This window comes from Eretmochelys imbricata, chromosome 2 (genome assembly GCF_965152235.1).
Source record: "Eretmochelys imbricata isolate rEreImb1 chromosome 2, rEreImb1.hap1, whole genome shotgun sequence".
Lineage (NCBI taxonomy): Eukaryota > Metazoa > Chordata > Testudines > Cheloniidae > Eretmochelys > Eretmochelys imbricata.
Window position 1 is genome coordinate 38540676 of NC_135573.1, and position 18339 is coordinate 38559014.

Here is an 18339-nt window from a genome sequence, read left to right on the forward strand (position 1 = left end):
TTTCCTGTTTGTTCATAATCTGGAAAAGAAAAACAAGCTTTCCTGCTTTTTCAGGTCCCGAACAATTCCTCAGTTTGGAATGAATTAGTCCAAAGGACAAAAATACTCTTTCTACACCAGCAGAAGAAGCTACTGTTTAAAAGTGAGATTTATCACTTCAACAGTCTCTGAATCCAAGTGCTTAAGTGACTTCCACCGTTCACTGGTGTGACTTTCTTTAAAACATCATCAGCAAACATATTTCTTGAATGGTTCACCCTTAGCTCTGAAGTTTATTATAGTTGGCATTATGGAGGGATGATTGCTGGATGTCCATGTCATAGCCAACTCCTCTGCTTCAGCAGTTAAAGTTTGACCCTGGTACTGAGCATTGAGAATATTTGCAAGAAAATGAGCTGGAGATAGTGCTTGTCCCATTTGTTTTTTTAATGCTAGTAATTTAACTCTGTCATTGCATATTTCTCTTTTTAAGATCTCATTCAGTTCCTTCCAAATTTCAACAGCATCAGCAATAAAACAGCTATTTCCCTGAGTTTTGTTCAAGGCTACAGAAATAGGCTTCAGGGTACTCAGCATGTGTTCAACATTTCTCTTTGGCCCAATGTTGAGAATAGTGCGATCTATTTTTTCACAATTTTGTTCACAAACTGTCATCAGATTAAGTCAGTTCTTGATATAGTGCTCAAAACAGTCCACTACTGAGTTCCATCGCACAACTTGTGGGAGAGTTAGCTTGGTTCCTCCCACTTTTTTCAGAGCAGCTGCTGTAAAGTGCTTGTTACAGAAGTGTTTTGCAATTTCAACAACATTAACCTTTATTTCTGGAACACTGAAGTCTTTGGCTAGGCGGTGCATCAAATGAGCCCTGCAACCGTATGTTATTAGCTTGGGACTCTCTCCTAAATTTCTTCTGATCTTGGATACATTTGCAGCATTGTCTGTGACCAAGCTGCATACTAGACATTTGAATTTTTTTTCACAGTTTGTTATAGCTTTTACTGCTACTTCTTGTAAGTATTCTGCTGTATGTTCATTTCTTGATGTATGAATTGTTTCTGACAGGAAGACATTCCCTTCTTCTGTTGTCATCCAGGCACATACAACAGGATCATTGTGGACATTGCTCCACCCATCATGACTCAGGATAACAATTTCACCCTCTAGGTGCACACTCTTCAGTTTCTCTTTCATACACTTTATCCAGCAATTTGCCTGTGACATCTGCTCTGTTGGGTGGACTGTATCCTGGTCTTAATGACCAAGCCATGTTAATGAAGTGTGGGCTCTCAGTCATACGGAAAGGAGAGTTTGTTGCATAAATCGGGCAATTTTTTCATCAATTATCTCTTTTTGTAATTTGCTGGTTCCTGTCACAAACTTATCTGTGGTTATTTCTGGATGATAGAGATTTTTTTTCTTTTTCCTACAGGTGATATACTGCGGCTTTGTGACATACAGTAACTCCTCGCTTAACATTATAGTTATGTTCCTGAAAAATGCGACTTTAAGCGAAACAATGTTAAGCAAATTTAATTTCCCCATAAGAATTAATGTAAATGGGGGGTTAAGTTCCAGGGAAAATTTTTTCACCAGACAACAAAAGACTATACACACACAATAAGTTTTAAACAAACAATTTAATACTGGTACACAGCGAAGATGATTATGAAGCTTGTTTGAGGTGGTGAAGTCAGAGGGTGGGATATTTCCCAGGGAATGCCTTATTGCTAAATGATAAACTAGCAATCACCTGAGCCCTCAAGGGTTAACCCATTGTTGTTAATGTGGCCTCACATTCTACAAGGCAGCACGAATGGAGGGAGGGGAGACAGCATGGCAGACAGACACACACACCATGTGTGTGTGAGAGAGAGATGGGCATTGCCCCTTTAAGTATGCTGACCCCACGCTAAGTACACTGCCTTTTTAAGTAGATCAGCAAGTTGTGACAGAAGCTGCTGCCAGGAAGCTCTCTCCATCCTGAGTCCTGTCGTGTCCCCCCCTGCTCTGTGGAGATATAGGGTAAGCAGGGTGCAGGAGCAGGGGGACACCCTGACATTAGCTCCCACCACCACACACACACACAGGAAGCAGGAGGCTCCCGGGAGCAGCTCCAAGGCAGAGGGCAGGAGCAGCACATGGCAGTGGGGGAAGGGACAGCTGAACTGCTTGCAGTTGATAGCTTGCTGGGCAGCTGCCGCACAGGGAATTTAGGGGAACGGGGAGCTGATGGGGGGGCTGCCAGTCCACCCTGCTTCCAAGCCCCCACCAGCTAGCTGCAATGGGCTGCTCTTCCTGCAAGCAGTGGACAAAGCAGGAGGTTGCCAAATGATGTTATAAGGGAGCGTTGTGCAACTTTAAATGAGCATGTTCCCTAACTGATCAGCAATGTAACAACGAAACAACATTAACCGGGACGACTTTAAGTGAGGTGTTCCTGTACATGATGTGACTGAAACACTATCATTGGCAGATAACTCTGAAACTGTAGAAAATGATGGTAATCTTGAAGGTGGATAGTCTTCAGAATCCTGTATGTTGAGGATGGATTTTCCTAAACAAAATAAGTCAATGCAATTATTTAATTATTATTACCATACTGCTCATTTAGTATTACTTATTGCTTTCACTGACACTCTGTACTACTTTAAAGGTGAAATTGTATTTTCGCTATTTATTTATTTTGGCTATTTATTTTGAATCATAACTGCATCTAAAATGATAGTACCATAGAGTAACCACTATATTTTTTGCTCAAACATGAGAATTCAAGAATAGTCCAGAAGGAAGACAGGCAATCCTTAAGAAAGAAGTATGAAATAAAAAAGTTTACCAACCTGAAGATCCTGCATGTTCAGACATGTTCCTGTCATCATTTTCAAGTCAGCACTATCCTGAGAAGGAACACTTCTCATGATGTTGTTTCATTCGGGCAACCGGGCCTTGCATTTCTTTGTTGTACTGTTTGCATTTTGCACGCATGCCTGTCTTACCCACAGGTAGGGGAACTTCATTAAAATATTCCCAAACTGGGTCTATTTTATGGCCTGCTGCCATTATAGGTTTTCCCTTCTAGTGAGAGAATGGTAATGGTAGATCTCAAATCAATGAAGGCTACACTCAGAAAGACCTCAAGACTTCTGGAGTATGCCTCTCAAACAGTTTCACTTTTGTTTCTCCTGCCTGTCTCTCCCTTCTCACATTTATCTCCAGACCTATTCTTCCCCCAACAATTTTCTATTCATTGAACTTTTTGAAACTTTGCACTTTTAGAGAGAGGTAAGGGATCGATTCTGTGTACACAAATTTGCGGAGGAACAATAGGGTTGAGGTCTGTTGTTTCTCACCTCTGTATATTTATTTATTTATTTATTTATTTATAAACATTTTTGCTGTTAACAAGCATGTTGTCTCTGGAGACACAAATCCACAGTTTGAGAACTGCAAAACTAAGCATCTCTGATGGTATCTTCTAGACTGAGCACTGAGTCCCATTGGGTAGATAGAAAGACTACCTTAAATAATCTATACAGAAGCCCCTTGAACCTCATAAAATTGGGTTCCTAATCCGTGAACTATTGGAACTCATTCATGAAACTTTTCTTAAACATTACATGAGTATATTGTCTCATACTATAGAATTAGAATTTATAATCCCTATTCCATGATGAGATATCTTTGAGCTATAATGTATCTTAATTAAAACTATCTTGAGATAGGATTTTTCTTCAAAAATCATTTTATCAAAACAATCCGATTTTAAATTTAAAAAAAAAATCATTGATTTTTAGCCACCCTGTTGCTGTTGAGTCCTTGCCTTGCAGCCCACCAGAATTCTTGTAGCATTTCAGTTGGGAGTACCAGATAAATTCTGTGTTCTTTCAGTTGCTCTGTCCATACTTGGATAAAATGGAAGCAGTTCGTGTCCTAAAGGGAAACAATATTGTGTGAACGATCTTGTGGCTTTCTGTTGCTGGAGATGATTGCGGAAGAGAGAGCTTTCACGTAAGCAGTAAATTCCCCCTACATAAATAGTACTTGCAGACTAAAAAGAATATATTCTGCATAGGTGCTGAGTTATTAAGTCATTCTCTGTGTAGCTGTTCAGGGCCAGAAAGCTATTCCCCACCTCTTCCTCTTCCAAATCTGAAATAAGAAAAGTCAGTTTTGTGTCTTGCCCTGACAAAGTAAATAGTGTTGATACATACATTTTTTGTAGTGGAATTCGACTAGATGAGAATTGCCAACTTGTGAGGTGTAAATAATACTTGTTAATTTGAATAGACTAAAATATTACAGTCCCTTAATCAGAGCAGCATTCCAAACCAAGGTGCATGTCATGCAGGTATTGGAAAATGATTATCTGAAACACTAGGGAAGAGCTATAAAGCATGAACAGTGTAAACACCCCAAAAGCAAGAGAATTCTTAAATCTAATTCTTTGGCTGCTGGCCATATTTCCATTCTTCCAGCGAAATGAGTGTACTAGGCTGGGAGGATGCCTTATATAGGCAAGAGAATTAAAGTACTTAAGTAACCTATCAAAGGTTCAGCTAGCTAATCAGAATCCTGGTTATAATCTGCTAGAGATATGTCATGAGCATGGAGTACTAAGTATCCAAGATTCATAATTTCTTCTCCGTTTCCCCCCCCCCCCCCCCAGAAAAATTCTAATAATTTATTCACTCTCTCCCCACCCAAATCTCACTTTTTTCACAATACCTATTATCTCTAGTTAGTCAGCTGAATCATATTTAATCAAATAATATTTAGTAAGAAATCTGTGGTGCAACCAATTTCTACCTTGCACTTTTAGTCCCAAAACAACAAAGCACATGTTTATCTTTAAAACCTTTGGGACTATTCCCTTGCTTTGCTGGATGGGGGTCCTGGTGTGGAAATTGCACCCACAACAGTTCTAGACCCTCCTTTGATTTATCATTGTTGTCTTCACATTATCTAAAAATTCTATCATGTCATCCTTTGTCTAAGTTAACTTCCTCTAGGCAGGAACCTTATCTTTATAGTTGCTTGTGAAACACTGTGCTCACCTATGGTGCTGTATACAAATGTTCTGCAGAGATGGCTGAAAAATGTAATTTCCTGGAGAGAGTGAAGGAGATAATGCTCACAGTAACAATGAATTTTTTCAGCAGCTGTCACTACTGTATATTGAAGTTCAGATGTAAATAAGGAACAGATAAATGAGAGAGGAAATCCCATTAGTGACTTTATTTATAGTACGTAAAAACTCTGATGTTACTATATCCATTACTTTGAGAGCCTACTGTGTTTGTTCAGTCCTGTAATCTGAGTTATAAAAGATGACTCTTCTCCTCCTCTTCCCCCCTTTCTAAATAGAATTAGCTCACAGGCTGGACCTATCAAAGTTTTCTTTTTAATATGAAATCTACAGAATGTGATCTCTTCCTCTGTGGGGTTTACCTAGTGTCTTGTATTCATGGTGGTGCTTTAATGCAGTCATCTGAAGTAACAAGGCTATGCATTTCTGTTCCAGCAGGTGTGTGCCCAGGATTAAAAGGAGCGTTGTCTATGTATCAGAAAAGACTGCAGCATATTAAAATAATATACAATATACAATAATGTCAGAGCTTATTCATAAACTACTTCGCATTTTTATTTGAGAAAGCGTTTGTGAGGTATTTGCATTGTATTTATTTACTTCACTTCACCTGATCATTTCATCTCATTTTTAACTGCAGGTTTGTCACATACTCCAGACAGAAGTGGAACAATGTCCTATGTTTTTGTAAATGATTCTTCCCAGACAAATGTGCCCCTATTGCAGGCATGCATTGATGGAGATTTTAACTATTCCAAACGGCTGCTGGAGAGTGGCTTTGACCCAAATATTCGTGACAGTCGTGGCCGAACTGGTCTCCACCTTGCAGCAGCCAGAGGAAATGTAGACATCTGTCAGCTGTTGCACAAATTTGGTGCTGATCTACTGGCCACCGATTACCAAGGTAACACAGCCCTTCACCTTTGTGGGCATGTGGATACCATCCAGTTCCTAGTCTCTAATGGACTCAAAATTGATATTTGGTAAGTTTGTCTCTTTTTTGACCTCTTTATAGTATATTAGTCTCTCTCTCAGAAGTATTTGTACGAATAGGTTGCCTGATACAAATGCTTTAGTGGTAAATTCAGTGAAATTCATTTTTTTTAAATGCCAGTTATGAAAAAAAAAAAAAAAAAAAAAAAAAAGCATGGGCCCACTTCTAACTGATCATGAACATCATGAAAGGCAATAGAAGCAGGAGCTGTTGGGCTGGCCTGGCATAGCCACTGTCTCTCACTAACTGATGGCTCTGCTATCCTGGTTTGGCCAGACAGCCAAGAGGGGGTGGATGGCATCACAGAATAATTTAGAATGACGGATGATTTTTTTTTTAGTATTTTCTGTACCACAGTCCTAATGCTTTAATTGACTACTGTAACAAATAAAGGCTATACAGTAAATGTGTATCAGGTCTCTGGTACTCTTTGGGAGACTCTGCTATCTTTCAGTGCTCCCTCTTCCTCAAAGCGAATCCTTCTTTCAAATATGGTATATTCTTTCTTTCTAGCTCCCAGCAGCTGTCAGATGCTAGTGTTCAGACACAAGCACTCAGAATACCAAATAACTAGCTATTTTACTGAGTACAATTAAGTTATCCAGGGACACATTGTTCTGAGAACTTTCTGCACATGCATCCCAACAGAGGAAAACTTGGCAGCCGGCAAAAAGTTTAGGCCCTTGGGCCTTCTTTTCATCTTTGATTATTGGAGCTGCCCATGATCTCCTCGTATCCGCAGTATTAATTATTGGCCAGCCCAGGATCATCATGTGGTTTTTTCCTTCCTCCCTGTATCCCAAACACCTGTTTGCTGGCAGCCTCTAATCTAAAGGCAACAAATGCACTCCTACTTGGTTTGGTTTTTTCAAAGGTAGAAGTAGGAGGATTCACCCATCTTGTGTTTTGTTTATTGCTTAATATTCTGTGACTCTTATACAATAAGGAGCTGTGAAAGAAACTTAGATTTCAAGCAGTAATCATACAAAGCCTTATACACTGATATAAATTATGTTGCTAGTTTGTTTATATTTGTTGCTGGAGCATCCAAAGGCTGTAATCAGGATAAGACCCTGTTGTACTAGGTTTTTTGACTGTGTACCAAGAGTAAAATATTAAAGGGTTGTGTACTTTAAAAATAAACTGTACTGAATTTTTCATACAGTTGCCTTTTATTCTTGGACTTTTTATAACTAAGAATAGTTAACTATTTTGTGTAGCTAGTGACTAATCCTAAATACTTACTGGTTAGTACATTTTACGTTGCATACTTATGCAGATTCAGCCTATCTTAGAATTCTCATTTTATGGGTTATCTTCCCCCACCCCCTTTCTTGGGGGGACTATTTTAGCAATCACCAGGGTGCAACACCACTTGTTCTGGCAAAACGAAGAGGAGTAAATAAGGATGTAATTCGATTGCTGGAGTCTTTGGAGGAGCAGGAGGTGAAAGGATTTAACAGAGGAGCTCACTCTAAGATGGAAACCATGCAGACTGCAGAAAGTGAAAGGTATTATGAGACAGATGTTTACTAGAAAAAAATAAAAGCATGCGTGTAAAATATATCTTTGTTGGTAAATCCATATTGTTTTCTGCTAGATACATGAGTTGACATGTTTGTCCCTCAAAATGGAACAAAAGATTTATAAAAATTACCTTTCATAAAAACTAAAGTTAAATATAAAAGTTTGTGTTTTTTTTTTTTTAATTTCTAGTGAAAGAAGTTTTTATAACAGCTAAGTATTCCACTACAGGGTTTGCAACCCAAATATTGTACCATTTTACTGGTGCAAGATAATCTGAAAATGAAATTCACTTGAAACTGGTTATAAGCAAGTCCCTCAATATCCTGCAGCTTTATGCTCTAGAAACTAAGGATATGCCTACACTGCAATTAGACACCCGCAACTGGCCCATGCCAGCTGACTCGGGCTCCCATGGCTGGGGCTTAGAGGCGGTTTAACTGCGGTGTAGACGTTCGGGCTGGTGCCTGAGCTTTGGGACTTTTTCCCTAACAGGGTCCCAGGGCCTGGGCTGCAGCCAGAGCCTGAGCTCCAGCCTGAGCCCAAACATACGTCACCCCATATGCTTAAAAACAAGCCTACTCACTTTACATTTTATATCTTAAAATTTTACAAGATTCCAAAAGGGGTTGGACATTTATATGGATAAGATGAATATCCAGAGTTAGAATAGGTTTCAGAGTAGCAGCCGTGTTAGTCTGTATTTGCAAAAAGAAAAAGAGTACTTGTGGCACCTTAGAGACTAACAAGTTAGAATAATTACTGATAAAAATTTTGGAATAAATATTCATTTCATGTGTCAAGGGTTTAAACCAATCTCTAACAATTAGGGAGAGACCTAATGTGGAGGAAAGATTATCTCACATCTGCCTGCTCTGGGGTTTCTTGCATCTTCCTCTGAAGCATCTAGTGCTGGCCGCTATTGGAGACAGAACCCTGGACTAGACAGACCACATATCTGATCCAGTGTGGCAAGTCCTGTTTCCTATGGGAGTTTTACAATTCACTTTAATGGGGCTTGGATTTAGCTGTGATTTTTGAACTGATAATGTCCCTTTAAAACCTGTAACTTCCTTTCCCTTTTGGAACCTTCATTAATGTTCTCATTTCATTTGGCAGGGAAACCTGTAACTTGCCTTTTGGAATAACAGACTGACAGTTTACTCCCAGTTTGATTGTGAGCTAGTTTAAAATATCTGAAGTATCTCCTTTTGTAATATAACTTTGTATAATAAAAATAGATCCAGACAGCATTAGAAGCAAATGAATGCACATGTGTGCTTTGTAATTAAATAGTTTCTGTCCTGTAAGAGCACTGTTTGTGGGTTGGCTTTTCACACCTCTAGTTTCACTCCTACCTTTTGGGGTATTATTTCCTGATTCTAGAGACTCTCAGAATAGAATCCCTACTTGTTTCTCTCCTCCCTCATTCCCACTATGCATGAAGCCAAGGGAGGATAATTGCTGTTCCCTCTGGAGACCCTGAACTTCACTTTTGAACTGACAGGAGAAGTTTCTAGAGATCAGTGCAAAAATGTTCACTCCTTTCCTGGCTCAGTTTAATGCCGCCTCCTCCTCATTACACTCAGTTGCTTCTGACTCACAAGCAAAGGACAAAACAAAATTTGGTTCCCAAATCAGATTTCTTCTCTTTTCCTTTGCCCACCCCATATGGTATCAGATTGTGCTATGCCTGGGCAGAATACTCCCTCTCTATTTTCACATAGAGAATCTGCTTGTATGCATAGACCTACTGACCTGTAACTATAACAGGAAGCAACACTGAATGAACATTTAATGAAGCAAAATGAACATTTAAGGATTTGTCACTTACAGATTTTTCCAGAATAGTTTTATAGAGGCACTTGTTGCTTTATTAATGTTGCTTTTAATTTGGTTTCAGTAGAAAATGCCACAGGGGGTTCTTTGAGATTAGTGAGCACCTTTGGTGGTTTTCTTAACAATGAACTTACACCCCCCCCCCTTTTTTTTTTTTTAGATTGCTTTGTGCCTTTCTTAACCCCTGGAGTGATTATGTATTAACTAGTTGGTTCTTAATTAGTGAGGAAATGATAATAAGCAGGGAAGATGACTAAGTTCTGTAGTTATGGGCACCACCATAGCTTTGCAGCCAGCGGTGTATTATCGCCTCGGCCGACAAGGCCAGCAAATTTGCAGGGGTGGCAAATTTATAATAGCCATAGGCGCCGACTTTATCTGGCGCTGGTGTGTGCTTGTGTCCCTCCCAACTCCACCCCCCAAATCCCTGGCCCTGGCCCTGCCTCCTCCTGCGGGCACACCGCGTTTCCCCTCCTTCCCCCTCCCTCCCAGGCTTGCTGCACGAAAGTGTTGGGAGGGAGGAGAAGCGAAGCGGCGGCATGCTCAGGGGAGGAGGCGGAGCGGAGGTGAGCTGGGGGCGTGGGGAGGGCCGCAGCAAGTAACCCGGGTTGGGGGGGCAGAGGAACTGCTCCCCGCCCCAGCTCACCTCCACTCCACCGCCGCCTCCTCCCCCAAGCACGCCGCCACTCCACTTCTACCCCCTCCCTCCCAGGCTTGTCGCAGGAAACAGCTGCCAGTGGGTTCAAACAAATTTGTACAAAAACTAAAACAAGTTCATATGGGGCTGGGGGCGGCAATTATTTCAGGGCCTAGGGGTGGCAAAATCATTAATCCGTCACTGTTTGCGGCCAAGTAAATATTTAAAAACCAAAAAAGACAAGCTACTTTACTAGAAATGCCTGAAAATTTCTGCACATGACACTGTACTAGTTCAGTAAATTTCTGGAGCTTTGTCTAATTATTATTCAGTAGTTGTACTTTATAATGAGGAAAAATGTCACATGAATGACATTAATGTTAATCAGGAGTGTATTTTCAGAAAAAAGGTTTACAAATGAATCTTCCTTCTAGGCGTGTGTTACTGTCCGTCTTTAGTCATATCAGAAGCAAGAGCATTTAAATGGATAGTGTTAACTCACAAATTACTTTTATCTGAAATATTTTGTTTCTATTAATATTACAGGATATGCCTAAGATTACTGTAATTGAAAGATATTGGGGGAGAGGGGAATCTGTTTTTACTCTGTATATTTTATGCCTTAACATCACTGTCTACATATCTAGTTTCACTGTTTCTCTCTCTACAGAGTAAAAGCCTGATTCTGCAAATGCTTATGCTCGTACGTAACTGCTCATCTGGGAAGTCGTGGGACTACTCAAATGAGTAAAGTTACAGACCTGCATAAGTGTCTGATCAAGACTTTAGTCAGTTTTTTTGCTGTTAGTGTGGTTCCTTCATACATCAGTAGAGGAAATACATTTGCTTATTTTTTTAAATACTTCTCTGTACCCAAATCAAAGATTCTTTGAAAAAATAGATTATAGGGTCATCTGTCTCAAAGGATTGCTTGTCAACTACTGTACATTGAGTTGGTGGGGTCAGGGGAGGGTCCTTTTCTTATCTGCTGTCTTGAGATCATGCGTAAGTACTGTAAATCTGAAAATGTTTAATTCTGAATTTTGAATGTTTTAGTTGTATTAGCAGGATTACTCTTATACTTAAGGATGCATTCTTTTACTTGGTGTGTTTATAACTTTAATCCTTCACAGTGCAATGGAAAGCCATTCCCTCCTTAATCCGAACCTGCAGCAAGGTGAAGGGGTTCTTTCCAGCTTCCGCACAACATGGCAAGAGTTTGTGGAGGACCTGGGCTTCTGGAGGGTGCTACTCCTGATCATCGTCATTGCCCTTCTCTCTCTTGGAATCGCATACTATGTTAGTGGGGTGCTTCCTTTTGTGGAAAATCAGCCTGAATTGGTGCATTAAAACAAATGAAAAGAGGCACAACGTTCTTTTCCTGAGTTCTAATCTTTGGTTTTGAGCCTCTTATAATTTTTTTTCTCAGTGCAGCTGTATATACTGTTTGCCTTTTATATGTACTTCTAACCCTTTTGGAAGAGAGCTGCATTAATTTCCACTAACAACACCAAATTCTAAAGCATTCCTAGGCTACCTCTGACATTTCTTGACTTCTAATCAAAACTTATAGATAGCAGTGTTTAGTGATCAAATGTGGTGATTATAAAAGGCCCTTCATAAATAAATAGCAAATCCTTGAGCATAAAAAATGTGTCCTGGTACAGGACCAAATCGTCTTGTTTTCCATTTAAAAAAAAAAAAAAGTGAAACTACTTTTCTTATGCTTCAGCTTTTGAGGAGGAGTATTCTTATAAAAAGCTACCTAGATTAAATTGGAGTAATTTTAATATATTCTGAAATTTACATCATACAACACTGTAAATGTGCAGTTTTCTTAGTGCACTCAGCATGTTCACGTGTATGGTTATAGAGTAGATATACATTTAAAGAATGAGAAACATTTCAAATTTTATAACTTTGTTCAACTTCCTTTGACATCCTTGGATCAGTCTTGTATTTATGTATTAGCTTAATATAACATAGGTTTTTTCCCAATCAGTGGGGTGATATTAATATTTGTGTGAGAATAAATCCTTTGAAGTGAAATTATCTGAAGTGCTTTTGGACCCAAACATCTTTAAAATGCAACTTTTTCATTTGAAATACCTTTAAGGAAACATTTTCTTTGTAACGTAGATGAAAAGCGATTCAAACATTTTGTTCTGTGTTGCTGTGAAACGTGTTATGCAGGATAACTGAGTGTTTTCACAGACACTACAGTAAACAGTACGTTCATTTCATTTGCAGTTTTGTGCGAGGGTTTAATTGGGATATATTTTTTGTTATGTTGCTATCAGTTTCAGCTGTTTTCAAATGACACTCAAAATGTGATAGGGTACTTTCTGAGTTAACATAATGCAACCTTATAGTGAGTGTCTTCATATTAGGGAATATTATCTAAATTGAAATCTGGCCCAATATGAGGTCGTTGTTGTTAATCTGAAATTATAATACCTGATGATTTAATACTCTTTTATGGAGACTGGGTAAATATGCAGTAAGGTTGGGATTGTCAAAGGTGCCCAACTCCCACTCAATTTCCATGGCAGTTAGGTGCCTAACTCCCTTAGGTTGCTTTGACAATCCCAATCTAAGTGAATTCAGCAAACTTTAATAATAAACAGCAAAAGGATTTATTTTACTAAAATGATCCTAAATCACGCAAAATAAACTGAACACATGCAAAGTTAGAAATTACGGTAAATGATAGTGGATATACATATACCTTATTATTGTGTTAATACGTATTTGTTGTCTCTAGTTTGTGATCATTGACTGAGGAGGCATCTTGTCTTTGTGATGTTGGGTAGGCTTCACTGAAGCGTTCATTCTAAATTGTTTCTGAAGAATTCTGAGTCTTATTTTTCATTTAGAAGCTATTCTTCCAGATGCTACAAATGCAGCAAAGAGGGAAGCCTCCAAAAACCAAAAAATGAGCTTCTCTTCTAAACAGTTTAATTTGTTGTTTATCTGTTTATGAATAGAGAAACATAAGCTATTACATATAAACTACATTCACTTGTATAGGTAAGTCCATTTCTGTTAAGAACACCGTGTCTTATATTCAATAATGAAATTTTGCATTATGCGCACACTGTATAATTTGTAAATGTATTTTGAGTGTGAATGAATGCCATAAATAAAGATGTATAAGTAGACACATTCATTTTATTACTATTTTAGAACAGAACTAAAGATTTTATTTCATTTTAGTGATTCGCTGTTAATTTCTTTCCATTTTGCACTGACCACATTGAAACAATGTGTATTAAAAAAGAGGATTTTTTCCCATTCTTAATGATTGAGGCATGAGGGTTTTTTGATGATGCAGGGCTGGAGACCTCCCACTTCAGAAAAATCTAGCTTTAACATATATGGTGTTGGAGAATGATTGATTATTTTTTGGGGCTTGCATGTTTTTTTCCCTCTTACTGCTGTTATTTTGGTCAATTGTTTATTTCTCTAATGTCTAATATAGCCACTTTCATCCCAAAGGAATCCAAAGCACTCCTTAAACCTCAGTATATACTGAACACCACTGAAATGTAGCCATCTGTGGGGTAGAGGGAATCAGCCAGGACAGCACTGGGCAGCGAGAGTGGAGAGGAGAAGTTTTGCGTAAGTGCACAAGGGCAAACCCTTTAAATGAAGAGGGCAGTTGTATCTTTACTATGTCCACACACCATGCAGGACTTCAATTTCTGGGGTCCTTTCAAAAGAACAGAGCCAGGCTCCCCCACACAGCAAACTGCATGGAACTCAACCTTCGCCCTTGCAAGGATGGAGACCTAAGTATAACCTGCTGTACTTGAACCTGTTATTCCAGGGATCTGGACATTTCATAAAGTCCACTCTGGATTTTATATATTCCACTAAGATTTATTATTTACTGGTAGTACAGTAGTGCCAAGAGGATCTGGCTAATGGGCCCCATTGTGCAAGGCGCTGTACAGACACATGGTGAGAGGCTGTACCTGCTTTGAAGTGCTTCCAAGCTAAATAGACAACACAGAGAGAAAAGTGGGAGGGGAAACACAGACACAGAGAGGTGACACAGTTTGCCCAGTGTCATACCAGAAAGGTATTTTGTGGTTCTGGAGGCTTTCTGAGGCTTATAGTGGCGTTATGTTTTGTGGGACAGAGTCAATTGTTGTCTCACTTCCCTGGAGTATGTACTATTTCTGGGCAGTATACAATAGTCCACTATAGTACATTTTCTAGCTGGTGCACTATAAGTAATCTGGCACTCTGTGATGTTTTGTCGTGGGATGCTCATATGAGGGAGGGAGCATGGTCTGGTTCTTAAAGTATAGGACTGATACTTAGAAGATCTAGCTCCTGTTCCTGGGTCTTCTGTTGACTTGCAGTTTGGTACTGGGGCAAGTCAGTTAACCTCTCTCTGGCTGTGTCCCCACATACAAATTGGGAATAGCACCTGCCTTACAGTGGTGCAGTAGGTGAACTAATTAATGTCAATGATGCTTTGAAATCATTGGTCATAAGGCATTATAGAAGTGCAAATGATGGCAGTAATTTATCCAGAAATTAAATAAGATACTTTAAAATAAGTCTAGAAAGCACAGGACACAGACAAAAGCATCTACACGCCTAACCTGTGCAGGGATTAATACTGTTGTTTGCCTTGTTATATGTTTAAAATTAACTGCTAAGGTTAATAGTAAAAATTAAGCACAATAAAGCATTTTAGAGATAGTGATCAGATATGTTTACAGGTGGTTGTCTGAAGGTTAGCTGAAGCCTAATTATAACAACTGACATTCTCCTCACTGGCAAAAAAAACAAAAACCTCAGAAGTGCTACTCTTATTTCTATAGCCAGCTCCCACCTTCGAAGGAATTTAGGAGTTAATATGTACCTAAATTATCCCTTGATCCATATTTTGATCAGGTGACTAAGAAAGCCTTTTATGACTAGTGAATTATTATACTATGGAGAGCTCTGTGCTCCTTTATGATTTTACCTCATTATAAACAATTCATATAGACTGGTCATCCAGAATATACCCTGTGAAAACTCCTATGCGATCAAGAACGCTACACAGAGATTAAACAAATTATTATCACACTCCTGTCACCATACTGGCTTCCTAGAAAAATTTGACCATCTTGCACTGTGTTGTATCCTGCACATACCCCTGTAAACTGATTGATTACCAGAGTTTACATACAGATTTGAGACTGATGGTGCAAGAGCCTTTGCTGGTTGAGCCCTAATGTTATGAAACTCCCTGCCTAATGACATTAGAGCTAGTTCAGTATCTCTGCTTACAGTTAAGTCCCAGAGATTTTTGTCTTCAGCCTTTCCAGTGTTTGAACTGAATTTGTGTTTTGTGTCTGTCTTTGTGCAGTTCCTAGAGATGCTCATATGAAAAGATACTTAGAAATGTATGATGAAAGGGAACAAATGGAATTAACTGTAAGATCAGTATTATCTATAGCTAGGAAATGGGGAACTCCCGGATTTCTACAGTCAAAGTGTAGCAGAAATCTGAGGTAAACTGGGATTTCCCATAGTGTTGATAGTGATTTTCTGTGGTATCAGTGGTACTGAACCACTGCTGATCTTTTTATCAAAAGAATTTTGTGTATCTGTAGTAGCCATTTAAAAAATGTGTCTAGCTTAGATATTAATAGAGCATCCATCACCATAGTAACTAAGAATTAAGCAACTAAGGAATTTTAGGAAGACAGTTGGGACTTGGTTCCTCTCAGAAAGAAACAGGAGGCTAAAAGACACTTCTGCCTTCCCTATAAAGACAGCAAATCCCCTAATAAGTATGGTAAGATGGCAGTATTACAGTCCATTAGAGTGGAAGGAGGATTGGGAATCTCTGAGATACCATAATTAAGGGGCAACAAGCTATAATTCCTGCGGAAATGAAAGTGAAGTGGCCAATGTGTTTTAAAGAAGAATTTCTTGAAGACTTGAAATTTAAAAATACTAGAAATGGGAAAATAAGGTGGACTGTAAAAAATAATCCACAGATCTACTCCGAAAGTCAGGGTGGCCCCACAATAGGTCGCAGTTAAGATGGGAGGACCATAGTTAAGGGTATTGTAGACTAAGGTTGTGGGTGCACCTTGGTCCGGGAAAACCAGGTGAGGTTAAATAGCCTGGACTAACACCTCCCAGTATGTCTCTCCTATATACATGGCGAGACCTGTGTCTACCTCACTGCAGAAGTTGAGCTGGAAGTGCAGGCCTGGGGAGCTTGACTGTGTGCTGAGGTGGTCGAGGGCCTGTATTGGACCATAGTTCTGGGCAGGGGTGCTGGAACAAATTTTGTAGAGGAGGTGCTGAGAGCCACTGAACCAAACTGTAAACCCTGTATATAATGGAAACCATTTCAAACCAACGGGGTGCGACAATACCTATGGTTTTGGGAAGAGACTGGGTGGGTTTCTCAGCCCTCTTGCAGGAGGGATTACGTCAGCAGCTGAGGACTGGGGGGTTCGGGACCAACTGGGAAAGGAAGTAAAGGGGCTATGAGCCAGAGTAAAGATGGCAAAGGGGACTGAGAACATGGTTTTCCCTAAGGTTTGAGGGACCAGCTTAGGAAGTTGGGAACCCAGTCTGAACTACCCGTTGAACAAGCTAGCATGGGGACTCAAAAAAGATTGCTCCAACAGAGACGGGCTCAAGAAGAGGGCTGGGTAGGCAACAGGACCCCAGGATGGGGAAAGAGGTAGTGTGGGCCTGTTTTATTGCCCCCTCCTAAAGGCTGATGAGCTGATAGAGCAACTGGAGTCAACAAAAACGCTTTCCCGGTAGAGGCCAGAGGGAGAAGATCCTGAGCAAAGCAGGGCAGAAACCGGAAAAACTCTCCAGATAGGTCTGGGAAAGAGAACCCTGATTAAAGGGGGCAAAGATTGTGAAAGCTTTCCAGGTAGAAAGACCTTGACTAACCAGGGCAGACACTGCAAACAGAAGACCAGGACAAGCCAGGCGAAGTTAAAAAATCTCTCCAGGCAAAGAGGCCTGGGAAAGTAGACCCCATGAAATCAGGGCAAGACTAGATAGGAGGGGACGTTACCCTCCATAGTACCTCCACCCAAATCCTTTCTGCGGGGAGATGTATGTGATGGGGTGTATCAGGTCCTTTGAGGCTCCCTACTAAAGGCCTCATGGTCCTACCACGTCCCACCCCAGAAAAGGAGCAGTGAAGGTGAGTCCTCTAAGCCTGCCTAGAAAGGCTACAGGAAAGCAGGCTCAGATAAAAGGAGTTGCAGGGCCAGAGGTGTAAGCACTGAAGGTGCTTCTTGTTGCTGGAGCTCAAGGGAAAACCAGAAGACAGGTTCTGGTGGCACTGGCATTATGTGAGGAGGTGAAGGTGAACCTCTTCACCTGAGTTTAGGGTGAAGAGTAGGGTTGCCAACTTCTTAATCGCACAAAACCGAACACCCTTGCCCTGCCCCTTCCCCGAGGCCCTGCCCCCGTCCTGCCCATTCTCTGAGGCCCCACCCCCACTCACTCCATCCCCCCTCCCTCCATCGCTTACTCTCCCCCATCCTTAGTTTCACCGGGCTGGGGCAGAGGGTTGGAGTGCAGGGGGGGGGTGTGGGAGGGGGCTCAGGGCTGGGGCAGGAGGTTGGGGTGCAGGAGGAGAGGTGCAGGCTCTGGGAGGGAGTTTGGGTGCAGAAGGGGGCTTAGGTCTGGGGCAGGGGGTTGGGGTGCAGACTCTGGGAGGGAGGTTGGGTGTGGGAGGGGGATCAGGGCTGAAGCCGAGGGGTTGGGAGTGTGGGAGAAGGTTCCAACCTGGGGCAATGGGTTGGGGTGTGAAAGTGGTTCAGGTTGCGGGCTTCAGCGGGATGGTGCTTAACTCAGGTGACTACGAGAAGCTGCTGGCATGTCCAGCTCCTAGGCAGAGGGGCCAAGGGACTCTGTGCACTGCCCACGCCCACATGTGCTGCCCCTGCAGCTCCCATTGGCCATGATTGGGGCGGGGGCAGCACACAGAGCCTGTGTGGCCACCCCTGCGCCTAGGAGCCAGACATGCCGGCCGTTTCCAGAAACCACACGGAGCCAGGACAGGCAGGGAGCTTGCCTTAGCCCCGCTGTGCCGCCGACTGGACTTTTAGCAGCCTGGTCAGCAGTGCTGACTGGAGCCGCCAGGGTCCCTTTTCAAGTGGGCATTCTGGTCAAAAACCGAACACCTGACAACCCTAGTGAAGAGGAAGGGGCTACTTGGGAAGCAGCCTAGGGAAGAGCAGCAGCAATTATTAAAGGAAGCAGCACATG

General features: G+C 41.0%; 1 protein-coding gene across 7 annotated transcripts in view; it reads left to right on the plus strand.

Annotated features, from left to right (window-relative positions):
• Window positions 1-13238, plus strand: part of ANKRD46 (ankyrin repeat domain 46) — a 28698-nt gene extending 15460 nt beyond the window's left edge. For 6 of the 7 annotated variants that reach the window (XM_077809914.1, XM_077809917.1, XM_077809915.1 and 3 more), the window contains 3 exons: window positions 5724-6066; window positions 7430-7588; window positions 11211-13238. In XM_077809914.1, coding sequence (XP_077666040.1) covers window positions 5756-6066; window positions 7430-7588; window positions 11211-11427 — 687 coding nt within the window. In that variant the 5' untranslated portion in view covers window positions 5724-5755 and the 3' untranslated portion in view covers window positions 11428-13238. Of the gene's footprint in view, window positions 1-3376; window positions 4006-5723; window positions 6067-7429; window positions 7589-11210 lie in introns of those variants that run through there. The other variant, XM_077809918.1, reaches the window with a different exon arrangement.
• Window positions 13239-18339: the final 5101 nt, after the last annotated feature.